Source organism: Panonychus citri, unplaced genomic scaffold, assembly GCF_014898815.1.
Source record: "Panonychus citri isolate SS breed McGregor unplaced genomic scaffold, ASM1489881v1 Contig00077, whole genome shotgun sequence".
In the NCBI taxonomy this organism is placed as follows: domain Eukaryota; kingdom Metazoa; phylum Arthropoda; class Arachnida; order Trombidiformes; family Tetranychidae; genus Panonychus; species Panonychus citri.
In genome coordinates this window covers 305943-330236 of record NW_026515482.1, presented here as the reverse complement: position 1 = coordinate 330236, position 24294 = coordinate 305943, and the positions used below count along the sequence as shown (strand labels likewise).

The 24294-nt window shown below is 30.4% G+C and overlaps 1 protein-coding gene and 1 long non-coding RNA gene across 6 annotated transcripts in view; one reads left to right on the top strand and one right to left on the bottom strand.

The window, feature by feature from the left end:
* LOC128386918 (putative uncharacterized protein DDB_G0277255) overlaps positions 1–21727 on the top strand; it is a 38160-nt gene extending 16433 nt beyond the window's left edge. Inside the window, exons 2-8 of the mRNA XM_053346032.1 lie at positions 13957–14030; positions 16531–16716; positions 16830–17696; positions 18139–18222; positions 18364–18540; positions 18650–19772; positions 20926–21727. Of these exons, the coding sequence (XP_053202007.1) occupies positions 13957–14030; positions 16531–16716; positions 16830–17696; positions 18139–18222; positions 18364–18540; positions 18650–19772; positions 20926–21461 (3047 nt within the window). The 3' untranslated portion in view covers positions 21462–21727. The remainder of the gene's footprint in view (positions 1–13956; positions 14031–16530; positions 16717–16829; positions 17697–18138; positions 18223–18363; positions 18541–18649; positions 19773–20925) is intronic.
* On the bottom strand, positions 10973–16531 carry LOC128386923 (uncharacterized). 5 transcript variants are annotated; one of them, XR_008324936.1, is made up of 5 exons: positions 15809–16531; positions 15236–15720; positions 13987–14903; positions 13256–13660; positions 10973–12949 (listed from the first exon to the last, which is right to left on the bottom strand). It is a non-coding gene; the product is annotated as an uncharacterized LOC128386923 (long non-coding RNA). The 5 variants fall into 5 exon arrangements; XR_008324938.1 differs by lacking the exon at positions 10973–12949 and having other exon boundaries at positions 13032–13660; positions 13987–14122; positions 14230–14903; XR_008324935.1 differs by lacking the exon at positions 10973–12949 and having other exon boundaries at positions 13032–13660.
* Positions 21728–24294: the final 2567 nt, after the last annotated feature.

Genomic DNA, 24294 nt, shown 5'->3' with positions numbered 1-24294 from the left:
TTGCTACCACCATCGTCACCCTTAGGATGATAATGTAAAAGTTAATCTGATTTAACTTTATATGTATATTTTTTCAACTCTCTAGCATACACACAATGAATACCCTCTCAGACTCATTAAATAATAGCATCAATGTTTATGGCGGGAAAAAGGGTTCATCAATTGTAACATTATTATCAATGAACAATTTAACTTTAATAATATGATAACAACTTTTGATGATGATGTTGATAACTTTTTTCATCTCTCTCTCTCTCTCTCTCTCTCTCTCTCTCTTCAAATCCATTTATCATCTGATTGTGACCTGGATTTTTTATGGTAATCACTGTATTTATTGAGTCTATCGGGTGAACCCTATCAACCCCGTTTACCACTTTAAAGTTTATGATTGTAATTGATTTGATTTAGGTAATTGAATTTGTGTTCATTCAAAAGTTGATTGTTGCTGGTTTGATATTGATAACCCTTTTCTTTTTCTTCATTTTATACACAATTAAATTTCAACAATCAAATTTACATTACAATCAGCTTATTATTATGTATCAATCTATTTATTAACTGTTGTTACAACAACTTAATCATTGAAAACTTTGCGGTAACATTATTATTATTATGGTTAACAGGCAATTATTAATCGATTGTCAAAACTAATTTTCTGAATTAAAAATTATTTTTAAATTTCATTAATCATTTTATGTTTTACACTTATCATTTAAAAGAGTTTAAATTTTGATATTCAGTGTGATTCAGTTGATAGTTTCATTAATTTAGCTTCTGTGCCAGGAGTTGTTACCTGTAGAAAGGGAAAGTCTCATTGATAGTAATTCAAGTTTTGGAAAGTTTATCGAGACTTTAATTAATCAGTAGTATTGACTTGAAGGTGAGAAATTGAGCAAAAAAAAAGTAGACTGAAAAATTTATCCACTTCTCAGTGGGGTTGATGTTTAGAAAGAAATAAACAGAGAAAGAGAAATGAAATATTGCAAATGGAAATCGCAAACTGAGAGAGTGGGAGGGAAGATGAAGATGAGAAGAAGATGATTAAGGAAAAAAAGTGAATTTGATGCTGGAATATTTTCTTTATTAGATATTGGGAATGACTCCCTGGTAAGTTACTGACCATCATAATCATTGCCCTCACCTCCTCTTCCTCATTTCCCCATCATCTTCAGTCCTTGGTCATTTTCCAGATTACCATTTTTACTCCCCCTCCCTCTGATCGCCTTTACAGTTATTATCATCTCTCTCTCTCTCTCTCTCTCTCTGTTTGTAAATGACCACACAGTTAAACTATCATTTGAATATTTGATGCAGATGAAGATAATGTTTTTCAGAGTAAGATGAAAATCCTCTTGTTTATTTATAATATAATATATATTTATTTAGATTTCATGTAAATTGACCTACGTCCAGTTAATCTGGAAGCTTTGATCACCATTATTACAATGAGATCAAAACTAATTGAATCCATTAACTTTTTTTCCCATCTAAATATTAACAAGGAGCAGAAAAAAATAAAAATAAACTCCCAGTCATTTATTATAAATAAATATGTTTACCTGAGCACCAGGGGGTTCATTCATTATCATGGTTATATTGATATGGAATTCAAAGATTATACTTTATTCAAATGGTCAATTTACTTTAATTATTTTCGTAACTGACCAACTGTTAATTATCAAGTTTTCCTTTGATCACAGTTCATTCATGATTCTTATGATTAAACTTGAAGCCAATTTATCATTGAAATTATGACTATTAATCATATCAGTTGATTAATATGATTGACCACTTCCGGTTCGGATGAATTGATTATCTTATCAAATGAAATAGTAAAAAAAATTGAATGAAAATATCAATTTAATCATCTTAATGGTCAATTGATGTTTTCACTATGAAACTTGTTTTGTTTTTGTTGATATAATCAAGTGGTCAGTTTGAAATATGTTTGCTTGGCTCGTTTGATGTTGATGGTCAGCACGCATTTCAATTATACTATTCAATGGCTAATCTTGGCTGGACAATGAAGGATATAAAATATTAATATATTAACATGAGAGTTGTCATCAGGCGTTGTCAATTAATGGTCATTATGATGACCATCATCTGAGAAGATGAAAAATCATCACGTTATCATCTGAAAAACTTGGACTTAATCATAATGATGTTTTCATTTCATCATCATACCCAAGGAATAAAAAACATTAACCAACAATCAATTTATGATGATGATGATGATTAGGATGATTACTATTGTCGATGTTAATTCTGAAATTTTTTTTCGATTGGACTTAATCAGTTCGATAAATTGTTCTAAATAACATAATCACGCAAACATTATTGTCTTTGTCTCTCTCTCTCTCTCTCTCTCTCTCTCTCTCTCTCTCTCTCTGTAATCATGCTAAAGTTTATTTTATTCAGATGACAATGATGATAATAATGACGACAATGATGATGATTATTATAATGATATAATCATTTAATAGTAGTTTCCATGTAATGTTAATAACCATGTTGATCATAATGATCTTGAATATACACACCCAAAGAGTAAATATTATCGAATGGTCATTTTCATGATGACCATTCAACTATTATATATACTGGTCATCGAGAATCATATTATCATTTTCAAATCATCATAATCATCAACGTTAATGATTCACATTGTTTATCATTGTTAATTTGATGAATTGCTTTTTGTTTTCAGTTTTAACGTTCAGTTTTTCATGGATAACAATTAATTTCCCATTTACAATTGATTGGTAATTGATTGTTGTTCAGAATGACTCTTGATTTTGTATTATTATGATAAATGATGATGATTTAAGATGCAAAAGAGATGATGAAAGTGAGATTGTAAATAAAGGAGAGAGAGAGAGAGAGATAATCAAGATTTGGAAGATAAATGAGAGATTTAAACGATTACCTGAGTTGTTATATTCACATGAGACTTTTTCCTCAGGCAAATCATCATCTTGATCCTTTTCATGGTGAAGATGAAGATAAAACCTTAAGGAATGATGAGATGAATACAAGGAGGAAAAGTGAATCTTGACCATCTCATGGGATGATTGTGATTGTGTCCAGTATAAGATGATGATAATGATGATACCAAGAGTAGAAACAAGTGAAAGTGATATACAAATTAGATGGATGAAGATGATGAAAGATCTGCTAGATTCTTGTATGAAAATGTGTTATTAATCACGCGGTCAAGTGGTCATTTGTAAATACACTTAATTGATTGATAAATGAACGATAATCTCTCTCATCATGTCCACAATCATTGGTTGTGATGATATAAAGATACTGATTGATTAAAGTTATGCTAATAATTATATGATTCAGTTAATCAACATCCCGATCATTGATGAATTTATCATCACGTGGTATTTTCATCATCATCTTCATGTCCAAGTAGATGATCAAATATCAACATCATCATCATCCGCATCATCATCAAACGTGAATGAGTTTAGTTTGCAAATCATATCGATATCATAATCATGTTACTTGATGAAAAATGATGATGATGATGATGATGATTTAGTCTTTCTTATCAAAGAAAATAAATAAAAGGTGATAATTATTAATATAATCATTTATCCTCCATCATCTTCATCTGCATCATTACCATTGGATAAGTTGTACAAATAGAGTTAGAAAATGATAGAGAATCTGAGTGAGCATCCTCATCACTTTTTTTTACTTCTCTTTTTTTATCTTCTCACTACATTTTCTGTTTACCTTAATTCTTATGATAAATGGATGATAATTTGCTCTTGTTAACATTATTATCTTATTTACATCACCTTAACCTTCATTCATCCTCATCAGTTGAGATTACAATGATTATAATAATAAACTAAGATGACCATAGTAACGATGACCAGTAGGTAAGGATGAAAAAAAAGAGTAAAGCAAAAAAAGGCAAATCAAGTTATGGATTAAATTGAATTGCAGTTTCATCGGATTGCAATTGATTTTATAACAAGTCGTACACTCTGATGATGATGATGATGACTATTATTATGATGATGAAGACATGATGACCAATACAATGAGGGGTCAAGATGAAAATGATGATGATTTTTGATGCATTTTCATCCCTTTTGTTTGTTTCACCTTAACCTAATATTCAATGTCTCCTCGTTAAGTTACATCAATACATATGAATCTACATTATATCTCAATTTTATTGGATTTGCAAAAACTAAAATGAAGATGAGGATGAGGATGAAGATGGAGATGAAGATAAAAGATGATGATCATGTTGGCGATAACCATTTCTCTTGCTACAATCAAAGTGAACGGTTTGTTGGCTCTGGTCAACTTTTATTTTACTAACAAGAAATAAATTGATTTTGTATATTTCATCATCATCTCTCTCTTTCTCTCTCATCTTCTCTGTCTATTTATCCTTTATTCAAAGTCTCTATCATCATATTATCATGCTTATCATCCTCATCATCTTTTTTTCATCTTGCATTGCATTTTTGTATTACATTACTGACCATATCTCTCCCTATTTATGTTGACCCTTGTTTGCAAATCTTATTGTTCAATTCAAATAAAATGTTAAAAATTTTATCTTCATTGTTTTCTTGTATTCTCATCATCATCCTCATAACATCATCTTTATCATCCTCTCCTTAAATACATGTTAACCTTTGGTCATTCAGCCTCCAAGCAATTGACCAATCAATCTTTGGACTTTCATCTTATCGTTGTCCAGGTTACCTTTTTTTACTTTCATTCTTTCATCTTCTCTTTCTTTTCTTTCTTTTCCTCATGAAATCTTCTTCTTCTTCTTGACTGTGACTATTATATGATGATGCAGATGAGAGAAGAGAGGAAGATGAATTGATGAAGACAAATCATTTTCTTCTCTCAATCTTGGTCATCATCTTTTTTTCCCTCATCTCAAGTCTATTACAAGGTCAAGATAGTGATGATGTTGGTGATAAGGATTATGTGAGAGAGTGATAAGGATGAAGATAATTGTATCAACTCACGTTCTTGTTTATCAATGATGTCTTAATTTGTGGACTTCCGGGTTAATTTTTTTGTTGTTGTTACACAGATACAAGATGTAAAGAGGTAAAATAATCAACCTTTAAACATCCTTTCTAATCATTATCATGATGATCAAGAAAATCGTAACATTTTCATCCTCGTCATTCAAATATAACACCAACACAACTACCCCTTAAAAAGACACTTAACTGTTTAGGGAGAGACAGGACAAAACTCATCTTCGTCTTCATCATCAACAATGACATAATCTGTACAAAGTAAATCTGTCATCCATCAAAACAACAACAAGACTCAATAAACAATCAACAATTGACTGGACAGTTGATTATAAAAGAGGAGAAAGATGATATTTGATAGAGAAGAAAAAAATTTCTTTTTCATTTTCCATAAACAATCAGTTTATTACCGTTATCATCATCATCATCATCATCATCTCTCTCTCTCTCTCTCTACATATACAAATCTATGTTATTGTTGGTGTTTTTTTTTGTGAATATGATGATTTGGAAACTGAAAAAATGCCAAAGAAAATTTATCTACCGATGCTGATTTGTGACTTGATTTGTTTTCATCTTCCGCATCTTTTTTGACAGTCTCAATGGGAATTGGTAAATAATATAACCTGAATGAAGTAAAATCTTATCCATCATGCCAATGGTTTTTTATCATATTTCTTGATCATCAGTTATGAAAAGTGAACAGAGAAAGACTGAAAAATGATGATGAATATGAATATGACCATGAAAAATGTCATAAAACAAAACAAAAACAAAATTGTCCATGGAAAATGTAATGAAAACAAAGTCATATCTATTTAAAAATGCATTTATGGTAATACTATTTGATGAGAGGACCTTAGATGACAAGGAAGATGCTGAAGATGAAGAAAAAAAAATACAAATTGCTTACATCATTTGTTTCCTAAGAGGATGAGGATGGAGATGATATCTTCAAGTATGTAAGATGTTCAATTTATGGTTGATGGGACATCGTTGTTGTTGACCTCATGTCAATTTGGGAAACTTGAATAATAATATGACCATGATCATGGTCAGAATGATGTTACATGGATACAGGGAGAGAGAGATGATATTACTACTGTTGCAAAAGTATTTGTTTGCACACTGAGAGTAAGAGAGAGAGAGAGAGAGAGAGAGAGTCAGAAATGATTACATGATGAGGAAGATGATAAGGGAAAGAAAAAAATGAATACGAAAATGTTGAATATATTCAAGTCATATCCATGGTTATTTTGCTTATATTTGCAAGATGGAAACTCTTGTCAGTTTTTTTAGCATTTTTAAGGATCACTCACAATGGGATGATGGTGATGAAGAAAAGGAAATCAGCCTTTTTTTACTCTCTCTTTTCCATCTTCATGTAATATATACATGTATCTCTCTATGAATTCGTATGTACAATATGTATATTTATGCTTATGTATATTATTATTTTCTGGCATCTTCCTTGTCATGTCCAGTATTTTTTAAAGGGTCAAACACAGAAGGATGTGAATACATTTGCAATAAGGTAACAAATGTATTAAAATCGAGGGAGCATGAAAATTGGATAAGGTTTTTTTCGTGAAGGAAGACAATTTGATGACGACGATGATGATGATAACATAGAGAATGGAAATTTGTAAGATATGAAGATGATATTATATGTTATGCAAAAGATTAAGATTAGAAAATTGGGTGAAAATGATGATAATGATGATGATAAAAGGGAAGAAGATGAAGAAGAGGGAAATTGCTTTTGAAATTTGAGGGGGGATGACGAAGAAGATGATGATGCTGATGATATAAGAAGACAAATAGCAATTTGATATAATGGTATTTATTGGCAGTCAGCATGCAAAATGATGATGATGATTATCATCATGTTATATTATACAAGTTGAATGATAACGATGATGATGATGATGATGATGATGATGAAGGGAGGAAGATGGTATGAAAATGATTCCTTTTTTTGTCCACTGATAATATGGTCAATGATAAATGGACATGAATGACCATTGAGATTGTGAATATACATATTGGTCATGTTGGATTGTTCAAGGTTGATCATGATAATCATGATGATGATCATCATGATATTGTTGTTGAGACAAAGTTGAATAAAGTGGTTTTGGTCAGTTTGGAAAGATGAATTCATTAGATGCCTATGATAACCATGATGATGAAGATAATGAGATGATGATGATCAGAGTAACATGCAAACAAGAGAGAGAGAGAGAGAGAGTAATCAAAATTATGATGATACTTGATGAGATTGTCAAGTATATACCAATGGGTCATTTATTTTTGTACCATCGTGATTAACATTGATTTGTAACAATTTAGAATTTTTTTCCCTTGATTGTTGATATTTAAACCAATCAACAATTTCCTAGGAAACGAGTAAAAATTGTAAATTGTAAAAACTGATTGTTAATTTAATTTAGTTATTTATTGTTTCTCCCCCTGCCTGTATTAACATGAGATGATCAAATTGATTAGATTACATATTAAATTAATAATAATAACAATGATCATGCGAGAATATAATATATAAATTGTTGACCATTCATACAATAGTTAAATTCAGGATAAATAATAGATTGTGAATGTCAAGAAAATGTAATTGCAATTACAATTATAATTGCAAAAATCTTTCTGCTTGGTAATACATATTAATGGTATACAATTAGATTAATATAATAACTGAAGCTGATTTTTTGGTCTGAAAAAATGTGATAAAAAAACTAAAGTAGTAACAATTTACCATGAAAATTATCATGAGTATGATTATAATATCATTTGAAATAAACATTCTGATTCATGAGGAAATATTATTAATGTTTAATAGTTTGAATTATATCATGAGGATGAAGATGAAGATGAAAATTCACAAAGAGATGTTAGTTTATTATAATTTCTTTGTGTATTTGATTTGCTTTTTGTTTCTATTCCTGAGTTTGGATTCATTAATCATGATGGAAACTTTGACTTTCCATAGGTTTTGCTTTTCGCTCATTGAAATGTCAAGGAAAACTTTTCTTTGGACTTTTTGTATTCTTTTTTTCTGGCTGTTACTTTTTCTTGGTTCCTGTCAATCAATTGTAACCCCAAGTCAACATAAGGGTCACCTATGGTCAGTTGCAATATGTTAAGGGTGTAAGAGAGGAAGGGTCAATAGAGAGGAAATGGTTTGTTGTCTGAGGATGAAGATGGTGAGGAAAAGAGAGACTCCAAGAAATAATCAGCTGAATGTTGTACTGATTAAGCTAATTTTCTAGCCTTTTCCATGATAATCATGATAATCTAAACATTGATCTTCTCCATCTTCATCTTATCTTCCTCTTGTTTTTATCTCTTCTTCCCACTCTCTCACTCTCTCTCCAGATTGTTTAATCTTATTGACTCTATTAATTAATTGTATTGTTATCAACTCACCTTATTGTTGTTTCTTCATAATAAAAGTTATTCAAGGTAAAGAAGAGAGTGAGATAATAACATGATGATTATTATCACCATGATCACCATTGTTATCATTTGAGGTTAAGGTGACAATAAAGGATAAGTAGATGATGATAATGTCCAGTCAAGGTCCAAGAGAAATCAAATTATATGTAAATTATTATTCTGATTATGTTAATCTTCATTTTCTTTCCCAAATTATTCATCACATTTGGAATAAGATTAGAATGAGACTTGATCGTCTTTCATTATCATTTGATTATCAAATAAATCGTATTCATTTTTTTCCTCTCCTTCATCCATAAGTAAAGATGAGTAAGAAAGAGGAAGAAGATGATGAGATTCTGCCTTTTCTTTTGTCTTTTTATTATGATTACATTGAAATGACCATTTGAAAAGAAGGACAAAATTGACTCTCTCTCTCTCTTTCTCTCTCGGATGAAGTTGGATAAATCCTTGTCCAAGAAAATCATCTTCATCTTCATCTTCATCCTTATCCTTTTTTGCATACACTCATTTTCATCCGACATCATCATCGGTTTGAGCGATAGATAGAATGATCTCCATTAGAAAATAATAGAAGCTTAGTTTTATCTTCATTCTCATCATCATCTCCTTTGTTTTCTCTCTTTTACCCTCATCCTCATCTTCATCCTTATTCTGCATATTTTCCTTTTGTCCATTTTGTCTAACTTTCATTTCGATTTTATCGAAGTATCTTCAACTATTACATTGATCCACTTTCTCTCTTTCTCTCTCATCATTTTCATCTCCAATATTCAAAATTCATCCAGAGATATCATCTCTCTCTCTCTCTCTCTCTCTCTCTCTCTCTCTCTCTCTCTCTCTCTAATACCCACTTAAACAGTAGGCCCCTGACCTCCTCTTGTTCATCCTTCTCCTCCTTCTTGTTTCCATCATCGGATAACCGTTATTTTAACATCCAAAAAGTATGAAGAAAAAAAAACTTGGAAACTTTTTTGTTTCCATTGATAAACATTTAATTCAAATATTAAACGAGTGAAAAAAATTTTTATTCCGATGATATTTTTGTGCTTTTTATCCTCAAATTGAAAGCTTTTTTTAGTCCCATTGACAAAACACACTCTCACTCATCTTCCACTTTTGTTATCATCTTTTTTTCATCATTTATTGCGATTAACAATGAGATGATGATTATTTTGATTATTGCAATATGAGATGAGAGAGAGAGAGAGAGAGAGAGAGAGAGAGAGAGAGAGAGAGAGAGAGAGAGAGAGAGATAACACCAAGAGATGCTTATCATTTGTACCTTGTTTTTTATGCAAACTCGAAGTCCTTTACACTTTGAATCTCGCTAATATAATATGTGACCAACATCTGCCTTCGTATGCAATTGTATCCAAATGCTAATATTGTACACGAGAGTAAGAAAAGTAATAAATAGTTTGGATCAAAAAGTAAACTAAATTCGAGTGAAAATTGTACAAAAAACTCGTCGAATTGAAGTAAAATCTGATTAAGATTATGCAGATCAGTTTATCACTTCGGCTTATTATCGCAGGCACACTTATTGTATCTTCAAATGTAGTTTTCTTTTGGCAGAATAAAAAAAAGTAATACAATTGTATTAGAAAAAAAAGAAACCGCAATTGCACAAATATCAACAACAGCAGTAGAATTTGCAATTAAATGAGTTCTGTTTACAAAAAGTAACTTTAATTATGGCAGAAAAATCGATGTTTTGTTCATTGAGGGAAATGAATTTTCACCTGATTTCATGATGTTCATCATCATCACAAGCAAAATGTTTCATGTTGACTGATTGGCTATTCAATTCTAATGACACCATATTCGGGGTTTATATTCAGTTCCCAAGGAGCTCATTATATCCTTTCCAATGGACTCACTTTAAAATCTTTTCTCTGCTTTATTTATCCTTAGAATTTTTCTTCTTCTCACCCTCTTCCTCCTCTCAGTTTTCATCCAATTCTCTCTCTTTTATGTATTTTCGCATTTTCCTTGGCCTTTACACTTTGTACCTTTGGTCTTGTTGGTTTGCATTCACTTTGCATTCTCTGAATTAAATTGAAAGTATTTCTATCAACATATATTGGTAATCATTTGTCTAACAATTCTTAGTTCACCTTATCCTTTTCATCATCATTATCATCATCATCAGTCCATTTAGTTTATTTATGGTTGAATATTGAGAGAGGGAAAAATATCAATTCCAAATCGGATCGAATGAGATATTATCATTTCTATTGGTTGATTCCTTATTTTTTCTGTAATTCAAACGCATTTTCAGCAATTTGTTGCCAAAGAAGGAGAAATAATTTGCAATTTTGTTTATTATTAACATTAATCAAATTGTATTTCCATTCGATATTGAATATCATGTATGATAATCAAATGCTACAAATCAACAAGAAATATCATTTAGCCAGCAAAGTATTGGACCAATTTACAATTAAAGGGATTAAACAAATGAGATAATCATCATTAGTGTCACAATTGATTGAGAATTTGTTATGAGTGATTCTATTTTTATGCATATTCTTTTGGTGTAAATATAATATTTCCACTGAACATTGGGCTAGAATTCTCATGAATATGGGCAAAGAATCAAGAGGAATTGGTCAAAGAAAAAAGTAACTGGCCATTAATTTGGATTCTTTTTTATACCAAGTAACTAATACCATCATCATCATCACCATCATCAGATAATGAATATGAAAGATACGTTCATGAGATGAGAGAGAGATGCTATTTGTTAGCTCTTCCTTTTTCCATTGCTTTTTGCAAGGAAAATGAGATTATAAACATGGTGATGATGATGATGATAGAGAAAAGACCAAAACAAGAAGATTTATATCAGTGAATATAGTATATGCTTTTTTTCATTCTCCCTGTGAATTCAATGAATGCTCAGTGTTTCATTCAGATAAGTTTTTATATTCGTTCTGTGTTTTTGCCTTTGGAAGAGAAAAAAATAAATAAAGAGTGAGAGACTTGGCGAAAAAGAAAGAGAAATTGAGAAGAAGAAGAAGATGATGATGATGATAATGAAGGAGCAATCAGTGAATGCCTTTTTCATCAATAAATGATCATCACACATCGAAAAAAGGAAGATGATGAAAAGATGAAGATTGTATTTATGTATCAAGTCTTAGAGTGAGAATGGTGATGAGGAAAAAAAAAGTTCCAAGAGAAAAAGTAACTTGAATAACTTGTATTCTTTGGTTGATTGAGAAAGAATAGGGTATGAAAGGATGAGAGAATGATGAAGATGATGAGGATGATAATGAAAAGGAAACGAAAATGATGAAGACTTTCATCTTTCTGTCTTCTCTTTCTTTCTCTCTCTTTCTCTCTGAATAATCTGATTCCTTATGGATTTGAATGGTTTATCATTATAATAGATAAGGAAGAAAAAATTATATGGAAATCAATGTTATCATCTGAAAGGATTCAATATGCATGAGAGAAGATAAGAAGAAGATGATGATGATTGTGATGATGAAAATGCACAATCTGAATAGATTGATCTATTTCCACTGAATAGAACAAAAGAGGAATAACATTGGACATTGGTCATCGGGACTTGACCATTGGGGAGTAACCTCAAGAATAGATAATATATTCAATATTATTAAAACATTTTTGCATCTCATCTTCATCTTCCCTCATCATCCTCATCATTATTATCCTTTTGGCGTCCATATAGATTATCAATAATATTTAATCCTTTACCGGTCAGTTGATGGACAATCAGAGGGAGAAAATGAAAGTTTTTCTACTTTTCTCTCTCTCTCTCTCTTTTTTCCCTTATCATCTAAGGTCAGTTTCTGACCTGAAATCACCTTCTTGCATATTCATTTATGGATGAGGAAGATGATGATGATTAAAGTTGTTATTATTATATCATTCCTATCTGTTTACTCAGCATCCAAATCATCCTGAGTCTTTGTTGAATTTATTTCCTATTATCATTATTATTACATTACCCTTTTGGTTCATCTTCATCATCATTTTCATCCTCATCTCCATCCTCATCCTCTATTTGTAAATATATGTATGTAACTAACCATGCAAAGGCCAAACATTGATTGTAATAAGAGTTACAATCAACATAATAATAATAACAATCAACTAAATCTCTGATCTCTAATTTGTTTCTTACTCTTCATCTTATATATTGTCTATTAATTCAAATTGTGTGTGTGTTGAGAATTGATGATTTAACTTACACTTTGGATTTTGATTCACTATTTGTACATGTATTATCTTCATTATCATCATTATTATTGTTATTACCTCTAAAATCCTAAGTTAATCATATTAATATACAAAAATATACACACACAATAAGATGATTGTTAAATTATATCAACCGCTTGACCCAAACCTTTTTGTATCATCCCGATGACCAGCAACTTATATTAACTCATAATTATGATTATCTGTAAGCAAAGGGATAAAAATGAATAATAATTATTAGTTATTATGATTGTACTATTACGGAAAATTATATTTACTGGTGAAAATGTTAATCAAATAATGAAAATGTGAATACAATTAATGAATATCAATTGGATTGTCCAATCCAATTGTTATAACCTCAATGTTGAATTTCATGTTCACACTGATTGTCAATCAATAAGTTAATTCATTTGGTTATAACAATTGATTGTATGATAAAATAATCTAAGCTTGACCAATCCAATTTTTGAAAATTTACACATGTAACATGAAGTTAAAAGACTGACCATCATTCAGATTATCATGATAGATATTTATTTCTCATCAGAAATTGAGTAGAGACAAAAAAGTTTTTTTTTCTCCAATTGTTGAAGGTAACTTGCAATTCGGGTCCATGTTAATATTGGATATTTATATGAAAATAATATCGCCTCAGGTGATTCTCATCCATATTATTATTTATTTCTGAGGTTTTTACTTTATTTTTCCATCTCCCGCTAATGTTGAATCTCTGAATACCTGAATTATCATGAATTTTGAGCAAACAAAGGAAAGAAAAAGGTGAAAAGATAAAAGCAAATGAAATGACCATTGGATCATCTGAGTATTCAGTATTAATATATGTTGATTGTATGAATTTTTAGTTCATTTCATTTGGAGTTTTTTTGATTTTCCTTCAGAATCATTTATATCTAAGGTGATAGAAAGCAAAAAATTTGATTGATGATAAATCATAATAGATTCAAATGCTACAATTGAATCAAATTGTGAATCAGGAAGAGGCAAAAAAAAAGGTTCATGATGATCATGAGAATAGGAGAAATTGGAAATCATCCGATTTTCATGGTGAATACAGATGAAAAAAAGGCAATCATGATCTAAAGAACTGAGAGAGAAAAAAAATTTCATGTATCATCAGAATTAACTAATTGTTGTATATAACCCATAATCTAATCATTTCTCTTTTTTTTTCTTATTCTATCTCTAGTTAATTTAGGATTGAAATCAGTTAACTCACCTTTTCATCTTCCACATCATTTACTGGACTCACCTGAATCAAAGGTAAGCCTATTCAATAATCAATCACTGATTCCATCACTATTGAAATGATCAATTTTTTTTCCTTCCCATATTCTTGAAATTGATTTGTGGGACTGATTATTTATGCATAATCAATAATAATAATCAATAAGAATAATAATAAATAATAATGATAATGTTAACATTTACCATCTAAAGGATATTATTATCATTTAAATACCTTGAGGGTTTGTTTGTTTATTTGTAATGTTACCTCATCCACTCAAAGTCCGACCCCCTCACCTCCTCTTACTTTTTACATAATTCATTCATTCATTTATTCAATGAAATTGAAATGAATTGATGGTTGTAAAGGTGGTGGTGATGGTGGTGATGGTTATGATTGTATAGATGTTGATCTTTGAAACCCCCTTTTACCTTTAACATCTTTGACCTTGTCAGAAAGTCTTCATGTTATTAAGGGATGAATATCCTTCCCTGTTGATGCTCATGTATATAAGTTTATTTAAGTTTCCACTGAAATGAAATAAACAAATAAACAAACAAATCCCTCTAAGGAAAATTTATTCTGAATAATAACAATATCATTCAGAATATGTATGATGATGAGGAAGAAGAAGATAAAATAATAAAAAAGAAGACGAAAAGTAATATAATATATAAACAGGAGACTCACTCACTCTGTTTCTCTCTCTCTCTCTCTGTGTTTAAAGTTTAGTCAAATGTATTCGTAGAATTTGATAAAAAAATTCTTATTCCTTGCTGATTTTTTTTCTCTCTCTCTATTTTCATCTTATTCCTTGAATGTTGGAAGACCAGTGGTGAGCAAAATCTTGTTGAGCCTTAAGGAGATGATAAAGAGTCGGATGAGAATGATGATGATGCTTGGAGATTCTGTAGTTGACAGAAGAATGAGAGAGAAATAAAAATTAGTATATTTCCTTTTTATCTATTCAACTTATTCTGTATCAAAATCAACAAGAAATCTTTTTTCTTCTTCATTGTTACCATGTTCATATTCCCTTCTCTCTATCTCTATGTTTTCTTCATGATCATCGTTCTCAGAGTTAAAAAAAAATGTATTAAATTTTCGAGAGATAATAAATTGAGTCCAGAAAGAGAAAATCAGATAAAGATGAGCATGGTAACATGGGAAGATGATATTTATACATAACAAGATTAAAAAGATTTGGATAAGAAAAAGTTGTAAAATTTTGTTCTATTACTTTGATTCCAAGTTGAAATTCATCCAGAACTTTTTTTTCACTTCTCCAAATTCCCCTGGAAAATATTCATGGTAAATCTTTTTCCTTTTGCTGATTCTCAGTGTGAAATCTTCTTGGGATTAAGGATGAAACTTAGGATTTCTCATTTAGAAGTGAAAATCTTTGGAAAGTTTTTCTTTCTCTGAGAAAAATATTTTTGCATATTAAATTAATTTTCCATGTTTATGAAGAGGATAATTTAATTCCATTGGAAATTGTGTTCATCATTGATTTGATTGTTGAGGAGAGAAAAAAATTAACAGGAAATTAAATGAAGATGAAAAAGTGTAAATCTGATTAACATGGAAATGAATGTTTATGCATCGACGGTGGGGTTGGTGATTTTTACCATGAATCTGAATGGTGAAAATGAAGAAAAAAAAGAGATGATGATGATGATCAGGGAGGAGAAGAAGATGATGAGGGAGAAAAGTCCATTCGTTACACTGAAGGAAAATAAAAGAAGGAAAAAAATGTTAATAGAAAAAAAAAGTTGATTCCAAGTTCTAATTGATATTGTGTTTCATATTTTACCTCCTCATTCATTTTCTTTGTGTATTTAACTACTCCCAGGGAATTTTTTTCTCTCTCTTCCTCCACCATCTCTCTCTCTCTCTCTCTCTCCTCCTGTGTTAATAATAAATGGCTTCTAATTTCCTATGGAAAAAAAGATTCAGCTCGACAACAGCAACAACCTAATTTTCACTTTCCTTTTCCCTTTTTTCTGTTCCATGTATTTGTATTTATCTTTTTATCATCTTGTATATTTCTCCTTCCTTATCCATCCACGGGCAATCCAATCAAGTCTTTTTTGTCTGTTCCTCTTTATCATCAGCATCTCTCTCTCTCTCTTCATCCCTTATCGAGCACCATCATTATCTTCATCATCATTATTACTTTTTTTTCATAATAAACTGCATCCACTGGAAGGTATTTAGTTGGTTGGTTTGCTCAAAAAAAAACGAAAGATGAAATGTCTTTATATTGCATTTACGCTGATAGATGTTGATAATAGTGCAGATAATTCAATATCCTCTTTTGCTTTTGAATTTACATTAATCAACTTTTCTTGTTGATGGTTAATTGGTTGTGATGAAATTTAAGATGATTGTGATTTGGGTGTTGATTGTTTTGAGTCATGGTGACATTTTGAGTCGGCTTTCCTCTTGTTTGATGATGAAATTGTTACTCTCTCATTTGACTTGTAAATTTTCACACTTTTCTTTATCATCTTTGTCTTTCCGGTCAACAATTAGGATTCATCACGATATAAGGTTCGATATATGACCAATGAAGATTACGGGATGAGTGAAAAGGTTGATAATGTTCACAATGGACACCACAAGGAACCGATTAATTATTGTTCAGATAATTCTGAGATGGATGATATGGAACCCGAAGATGACTGTGATTCAATGGATTCGGAGAAATCTCTTAATCTGGTTAGTATTTGTCTTTTTATCAGAACCATAACATTTGATACAAATTCATTTGAATGTTACGATTTTCATGAGTTAATCATTTAACTGTTTATTATCTGTTTCCTTGAACGTAGACGATGGGAGATAATTCAATGGATACTTCAACACCAACATCAACCACAACGTTAATCTCAACAAATTATAATGATAAACATTTTACTTCCTCCAATGGAACAGTTAATCTGGTCAACACTTTGTCAACATCTCTCAATTCAGCTAATCGAGTTATCCTTAATCCAGTTTCTAGTGTATTTAATTCACCTTCAATATCATCATCTTCTTCATCAGGATCAGGATCGGGATCTGGTTTACATTCAAATACAATTAAAACAACAACCTCATCAACAATAACCAATCAAACAGTATTACTGCCTTCATCTTCATCTTCAGGTGGATCATCATCACCGACAACAGTATCTCCACTTCCGGCCTCATCACCTTTATCATCCTCATCACCAAATGCATCAGCAGCCACAACATCGGCATCAATAGCCAATAATTTACATCAATTGGAGCAATTACAGGGTATCCCTTTGAACCTTAAAGGTAATGGTGGTGGTTCAAGTGGAGGATCAAATGGCAATGGTATTAAAGGTGAATCAGCAGGTAATACAGGTAATCCTAATCCCAGTGGAACTGATTTAACAACAAATAGCTCCAAGAATCTTTCCTCTAGTTCAATCGATGGAAACAATTGTAATAATAATTGTAGTAATAACAATAATAGTAATAACAGTTTACCATCTAATACAATCAACAATGGTAATGATAATGGTTCAACTGGTCCAAATGACCTTTCAACTGGATCATCATCTTCATCTTTAAATCGGTCACCAGCAAATTCATTGGCAGCGCCCAATTTATTAGCTTCAACTGCGGCAGCAGCTCTTGCGGCAGCGGCAACAACAGGATCTAATTTACCAATTAATCAACTGGCACAGGTAAACAATCAAAACAAAATCTAAATTCTAAACCAATTAACAAAAAATCAATAGCAAAGAGATGAAAATCAAATGTTAAGGTTAAACAAAATCTTTATACACTAAAGGGTTAATATGTTTATAGAAAAAAATGAAAACTCTTTTTTACCTTTTAACTGAATTGATTCAATTTTAATTGTGATTCCAAACATGGATCAAGATGATAAATTAACTAATTGTCAATTTAAATTAATTGAATTAAGAACAAAAAAACAATTAAAAAATAAAAACATTCAGTTGAAATCAGAAGATGAAAAAAATTGTCTCTTGATGATGAATCATAATGAGTCCTCGTTGGGTTGATTGGTTGATCTTTCTAATTATTACCATTGGTTGGGATTAGATTGATGGTTTGATTTATACTTACGATTGTTTTTAATTTGTTTTTCTTAATTATTTACAGTTAATGGCCGCTGCTGGAGCAGCTCAAGGACAATTATTATTACAAGCAACTTTAGCTCAACAATTACAACAAGCGACATCAAAGGTAAGAGTTAATATTATCCCTGTTGATATAAATGTAAACATGTTCCAATGTTTAATCACTTTCTCTCTCCCAATTAAACCGTTTCTTAATTAATTTTTTTTTCTCTCTCTCTCTCAATCTTTGGTCTTTCCATAACAATAGCAAATACCGGTAACTCCTAATCTTGGCGGTTTCCCATTAAATGCAACCGATTTACAACAATTCCAACAACAACTTCAACAACAACAACAAAATTTACAAAGCCTTCAACAGTTAATCCTCCTTCAATCAACTGGACAATTGGCTCCTAATTTACAGGCAATGTTATTACAGAATCAGGTAAATATATTTATACCCTTGTAATCAATGAGATGCTCATTAGATTAACTTTGTTGAATAATTAATTTGTTGGTTAATCTAATTGAATGAAATGAAATTGTGTCGACAGGTTGAACAAGGTTACCTTCAGCAAACCCTACAAACCTTAGCTGGACATGGAATGTCTTTGCCTCAAGTTGCTGTTGCAGCTCAACAATTACAACAATTACAAGAATCACTTGGTATTAATGGATCATCATCATTATCTTCAACCAATTCATCGCCATCATCAGCATCTTCATCCTCATTAGGATCTCAGGAATGTTCACCACAAACCAAATCTTCATCATCATCAATATCTAATCATCACCAACAACAACAACAACAACATCATTCCCATCAAACTAATTTATCAATCACGGTTAATACACCTTTCCATAATGGTGATCATAATCATAATCATCATCACCATCAACATCATCGTAACACTAAAGGTGATACTAGAAAATCAAGTCCAATAATATCTGATCGTAGGTCACCTTTAACAATTAAAGAAACAGCCCAACAACAAATTAACCGTTTACTTGGTTCACAATCAACTAAATCATTAGTTAATTCAATGAATACTGGACGTGATACACCGACAACGATTATTACACCAACGGGATCAATGGCAAATGCTATCGCAACTACAATTACTTCACCTTCGGCCCAAAGTCCATCTCCGACAACCTCATCATCAACCTCATTATCTTCATCTTTTATCTCATCTTCATCTTTACCCAACAATTTATCATCTAACATGAAAGTTAGCCAATTAATGTCCTCAGTGGCAGCTAATTCAACTTTAAATGGTAATCAAAATAATAGTACTTTAAACAACAATCATCATCACCATCATCATCATGTCACCAACGGCAATAATAATACTATCAACAATAGTAATAATAACAATGGTTTCAGTAATGGTAACAATAATCAGACTAAATTAAACCAACGAAATGGCTCATCATCGGACATCCTTTGCAATCAAAATAAAGTTATCAATTTGGTTAATCATCACAATATCATGAATGGTTTAAATGATCCACTTTCATCTGCATCTTCAGCATCCTCATCATCTTCATCTAATTCCAATCATCATCAAATAACATCAATACGATCACGAACTGAAACAAGTCCTGAAGAGATGACAGATCTTGAAGAATTGGAACAATTTGCTAAAATGTTTAAACAACGAAGAATCAAATTGGGTAAGAAATTAAATTCGATTCTCAGTCAACAATCAACAATCTACATTTGTTATATTCTCCTATTCATATTAATCAATCTAAATGACAATTAACTTCTTATTATTGTTACTTGTCTCTCTCTCTCTCTCTCTCTTTCCCTTGTAAACAAATCACTTGAATGTTGATTAGCATTATAATCAAAAGAAACCAAGAAATAATAATTATTGATTAATCTTGAATAACAATGTTACCTAAACATTGAAGAAACAGCCATTAATAACAAGACACATTAACAAACCGGATTAATCTAATAGTTGGAACTTTATTCATTAGAATATATAAGTTTCCTTTAATCATTAGTTATATGAAGACAAGAAAAAATATATTAATGATTATGAGAATATTAATATTATCCAGAAATCATGATGTTGATCATTCTGATTAACAGTATTTTCTATATAATATTGTTAACATGTAAAATTAACTATTCCAATTGAAAGAGTAATAATTTTCCATGATAAATTCTGATTTCTCATGTAAATTGGAATAATCTGATTTTCAGCTAATCATTAACAATATGATTAACTTTTCTGTTTTTCACCAGCATTTAGTTTTACTTCATCTCCATCTTAATCAAATTAAATCACTTAAGATTAACTATATAATTGATATCATCATGTTCTCATTTTGAATTAATAGCAATATATTTCATTTCATGTATATGAGAAAATGAAAGTTCCTGATTCATGAAATATTATATATTTCAGATCAATGAACAGTAAGGGTAAGAATCATTAATAAACTATTTGGAATAATTTTCCTTTTTTTTATTCCTTCTAAATTATATTATTAGAATTAGAATTAACTTTTTTTTTATATTTGTATCAATTTTATCAACAATTAAGTCACGTGAGAAATGAACTTTTTTTTTCGCTCGTTGAATAAAATGAGGGAAAATTTTGATGTAATTTCAACCAATGATTTAGTATTGAAAGTTAATCACATTTCTGAGGTAACATGTAGTTAGTTTATATTAGCAATATATTTGATAATTGTTTGGGTTTACTAGGTATAATTATCTGACTTAAATTGTGAAGATTAAGTATCAATATAATGATTTGTTGGCCAATGTTTGGACTTGATTATTTATCTGTTTATGTTTATTGAAATTTAGGTTATACCCAAGGAGATGTTGGCCTGGCGATGGGTAAATTGTATGGTAACGATTTCAGTCAGACAACAATTAGCCGATTTGAAGCTCTTAACCTTAGCTTTAAGAATATGTGCAAATTAAAGCCTCTTTTGGAGAGATGGTTAAAGGATGCGGATGCTTCACTTACCAATCCAGGAGTCATGTCATCATCTCAGGCATCAGCTGATGCAATTGGACGAAGGCGAAAGAAACGCACGAGCATCGAGACAACAGTTCGTGTCGCCCTAGAAAAAGCATTCATCTCAAATCCTAAACCAACTTCAGAAGAAATAACTATGCTTGCAGGTTCCCTTTGCATGGAGAAAGAGGTAGTTCGAGTTTGGTTTTGTAATCGAAGGCAAAAAGAGAAACGTATCAATCCACCTCCCAATTCATCAGGAACTTCACCCATTCCAAATGGATCAGGTTCACCCTTCCACCATAGTCTATCAATGGCCTCCGGTGGATTAAGTAATAGTCCTCTAAATAGTCCGATGCCTTCGGATATTGATGAATAAAAGAGAGAGAGTGAGATGCAACAAATTTTACCAGAAAAAAAACACAAGAAATCAGGAAAAATCATTCATAATCATCATCCGTAATCATGACATGATAATTATCTTAAATCATCTAATTAACTTCTCTATTCTCTCACCCTCCATCATTTTTCATCATCAACATCATCCACTCTTCCAATGACCTTTTCCTCAACTTATTCCCTTAAGCAAATCACACACACAACCAAATCTTCAATAAGTCACATAAACAGTTTTTCATATGATAATTTCTAGTTCTGATCTAATTATCTAATTACTTTTACCTCAATTAAACCCTGATTATCCAAATGACAAACTAACCATGAACGTACAAAAAATTAATCAATTAGATAATTAGACTAACTAATCAACAGTTTTCCCATACGATTTCCTTTTGGTGGTAAAAATTATCATCAACTTAATTACCCTAATTAATTAGTTGTTGTAATTTCAGTTGACTTTTTTCCTATCTCACTGTTAATGTTAAATGATAATACACTTAACCACACACACTCATTCATAGTTTCTATCTTTCCTTATCATCATCAAACATCATCACTCCCCATTCACAATTTAAATTGTAAACTTGAAATCCACTCCACCCCTGCCTGATCCCTCCCTTTTTCTGTATAAAATTCAAACCTAACAACCAAAGAGTTGTTAACTCCTTCATCCTCATCCCCATCCTCATCCTCATCCTCATCTCCTTCATCCTTTTCCTCCTCCTCCTAATTTTTTATTCAATTGAATGAAAAACTAGATCAAAATCAAGCTCATCATTTATATACCAGATATGATATTTGGTATAAAAGGATAAACTATAAAAAAACAAGCATAAAGAATGATGATAATATTAATAGTATATAATATATAGTAAATAATATTAACATAAATTGCTGCAATCTACTGGCAACAATAATAAAGTTAATTGAATACCAAATACTAATAATTACACAATAATGATGATAAAAATTGATTGAGAAAACTGCAACTTATATAATACAGAGTGACAATTAATATGTGACTTTTTTCGTACCCCCTCTAATTTTCTTATATCTTGAGTATTCATTAAATATTATATATGGTTAGATAGCTAATAAACTGAAGTTTTAGAATTATGTTTGCAAAATGTTGAAATATTTTTCGATACTTCGCAATGGCTATAAATATGCTACAGTAAAGCCCTAGTAAAAAATATTCTTTTTTCGATTATGGCGTTCAGTGTTGAATTAATTCTATGGTAATTCAATGATGAGTTTAGAACAATAAAAGCAAGAAACTCAGAAAAAATCTGCAGAAAAAAGTAACAAATAGAAAAGTTATTGCAAATATTAGAAATCATGAAAATCCCGAAAATTAAGACAAATTTCGTCGAATTTTGGCCATAACTCGAATTTGACCAATTTTTTTTCTAAAAAGGAAACGGAAAACAAAACTTTAGCTAATTAAGGTAATTTTATGATATAATTACTTTGCTCAAAAAAAAGTATGCGAAAATAGGGAGAGTTTCAAAAAAGTCACATATTAATTGTCACCCTGTACTAATTGAGTTTTAAACCATGAAAAATAATGAAGCAATCAAATCTTGATATGTACATTAATATATATTTAATTAATATCATATGAATCGAGAAGCAATTAAATGCTAAATTTAACCACAATTAACAAAGACATCAATATATAATATAAATACAATTTGTTCATCCTTTTTCTTGTCCCGAATATAAATTGTACAGAAATCAGATTGTCTCTCTCACCTTCATCATTAACATGATCATTATCATGATTATTATTGTGATTATGATTAACATTAGAATTGTAATAATCTTGAAAATGAAACTGTCTTGATTGAGACAATACAGAAAATGTTAATCATAACAATAATAATAACAGATTATTAATGATGATGATACAAAGAGATAGTAAATTGCTAAGCAAACGTAAATGAATATGAATGATTATTGCTATTATATTATTACTATTTACTATTATCATTATGATTATTGAGTTTGGTTATTAGTCATATAAATGTGAAGAAGACAAATAAATCAATGCAATCTTACCTTTCTTTTCATCTTAATCTTGATGATTCTCGGTGATGATAATGTAAAAAACTACAAGACTAACAAATCATGATCCATATTCATCTTCATCATTTAACTAATCATGGCAATTATCCCCTTCATCGTCATTATTATCATCTTTATATCATCATGAATCTTTTATCTCTTCTCTCTCTCTCTCTCTCTCTCTCTCTGTTTATCATCTTTGATCCTTTTTGTTTTATTTGTTGAATATCATCATGATCATGATTCATTTGAATATATAATCATTTGTTAATTTATTATCTTCATTTAATGATAATTGTTCATCTAATTGTCATTTAATTGCTTCTTTCTTTTCATCTCTCTCTCTCTCTCTCTGAATGTGTATTTTTTTTCCTAACTCATTCTAATTAATTATGTGTAGAAACATGGATATTGCTAATATCGACATTTCCATCATTCATCATCTTCATCATCTTGTCACCTTTTTCTCTCTCTCTCTCTCTCTTTTCTTGATCATCAAACCTTTTCATCTGATGGTCAATCGATTGTCCATCAACAACAAACCTTTACTCTTTGAAATGTCAACTCAATGTCAAATTTCAAACTCATAACTTTTTGTTTCATTTCTTTTTGGATAAAATCAATTAGAAAATCAACAAAAGTACAACTGTCAACACTAATTGTCAAGTGAAAAATAAAACAATTCTGATTGATATTTTGTCAGAATTCAAATCATCATAATCACGTTTCTTAATCACTAATTTCTC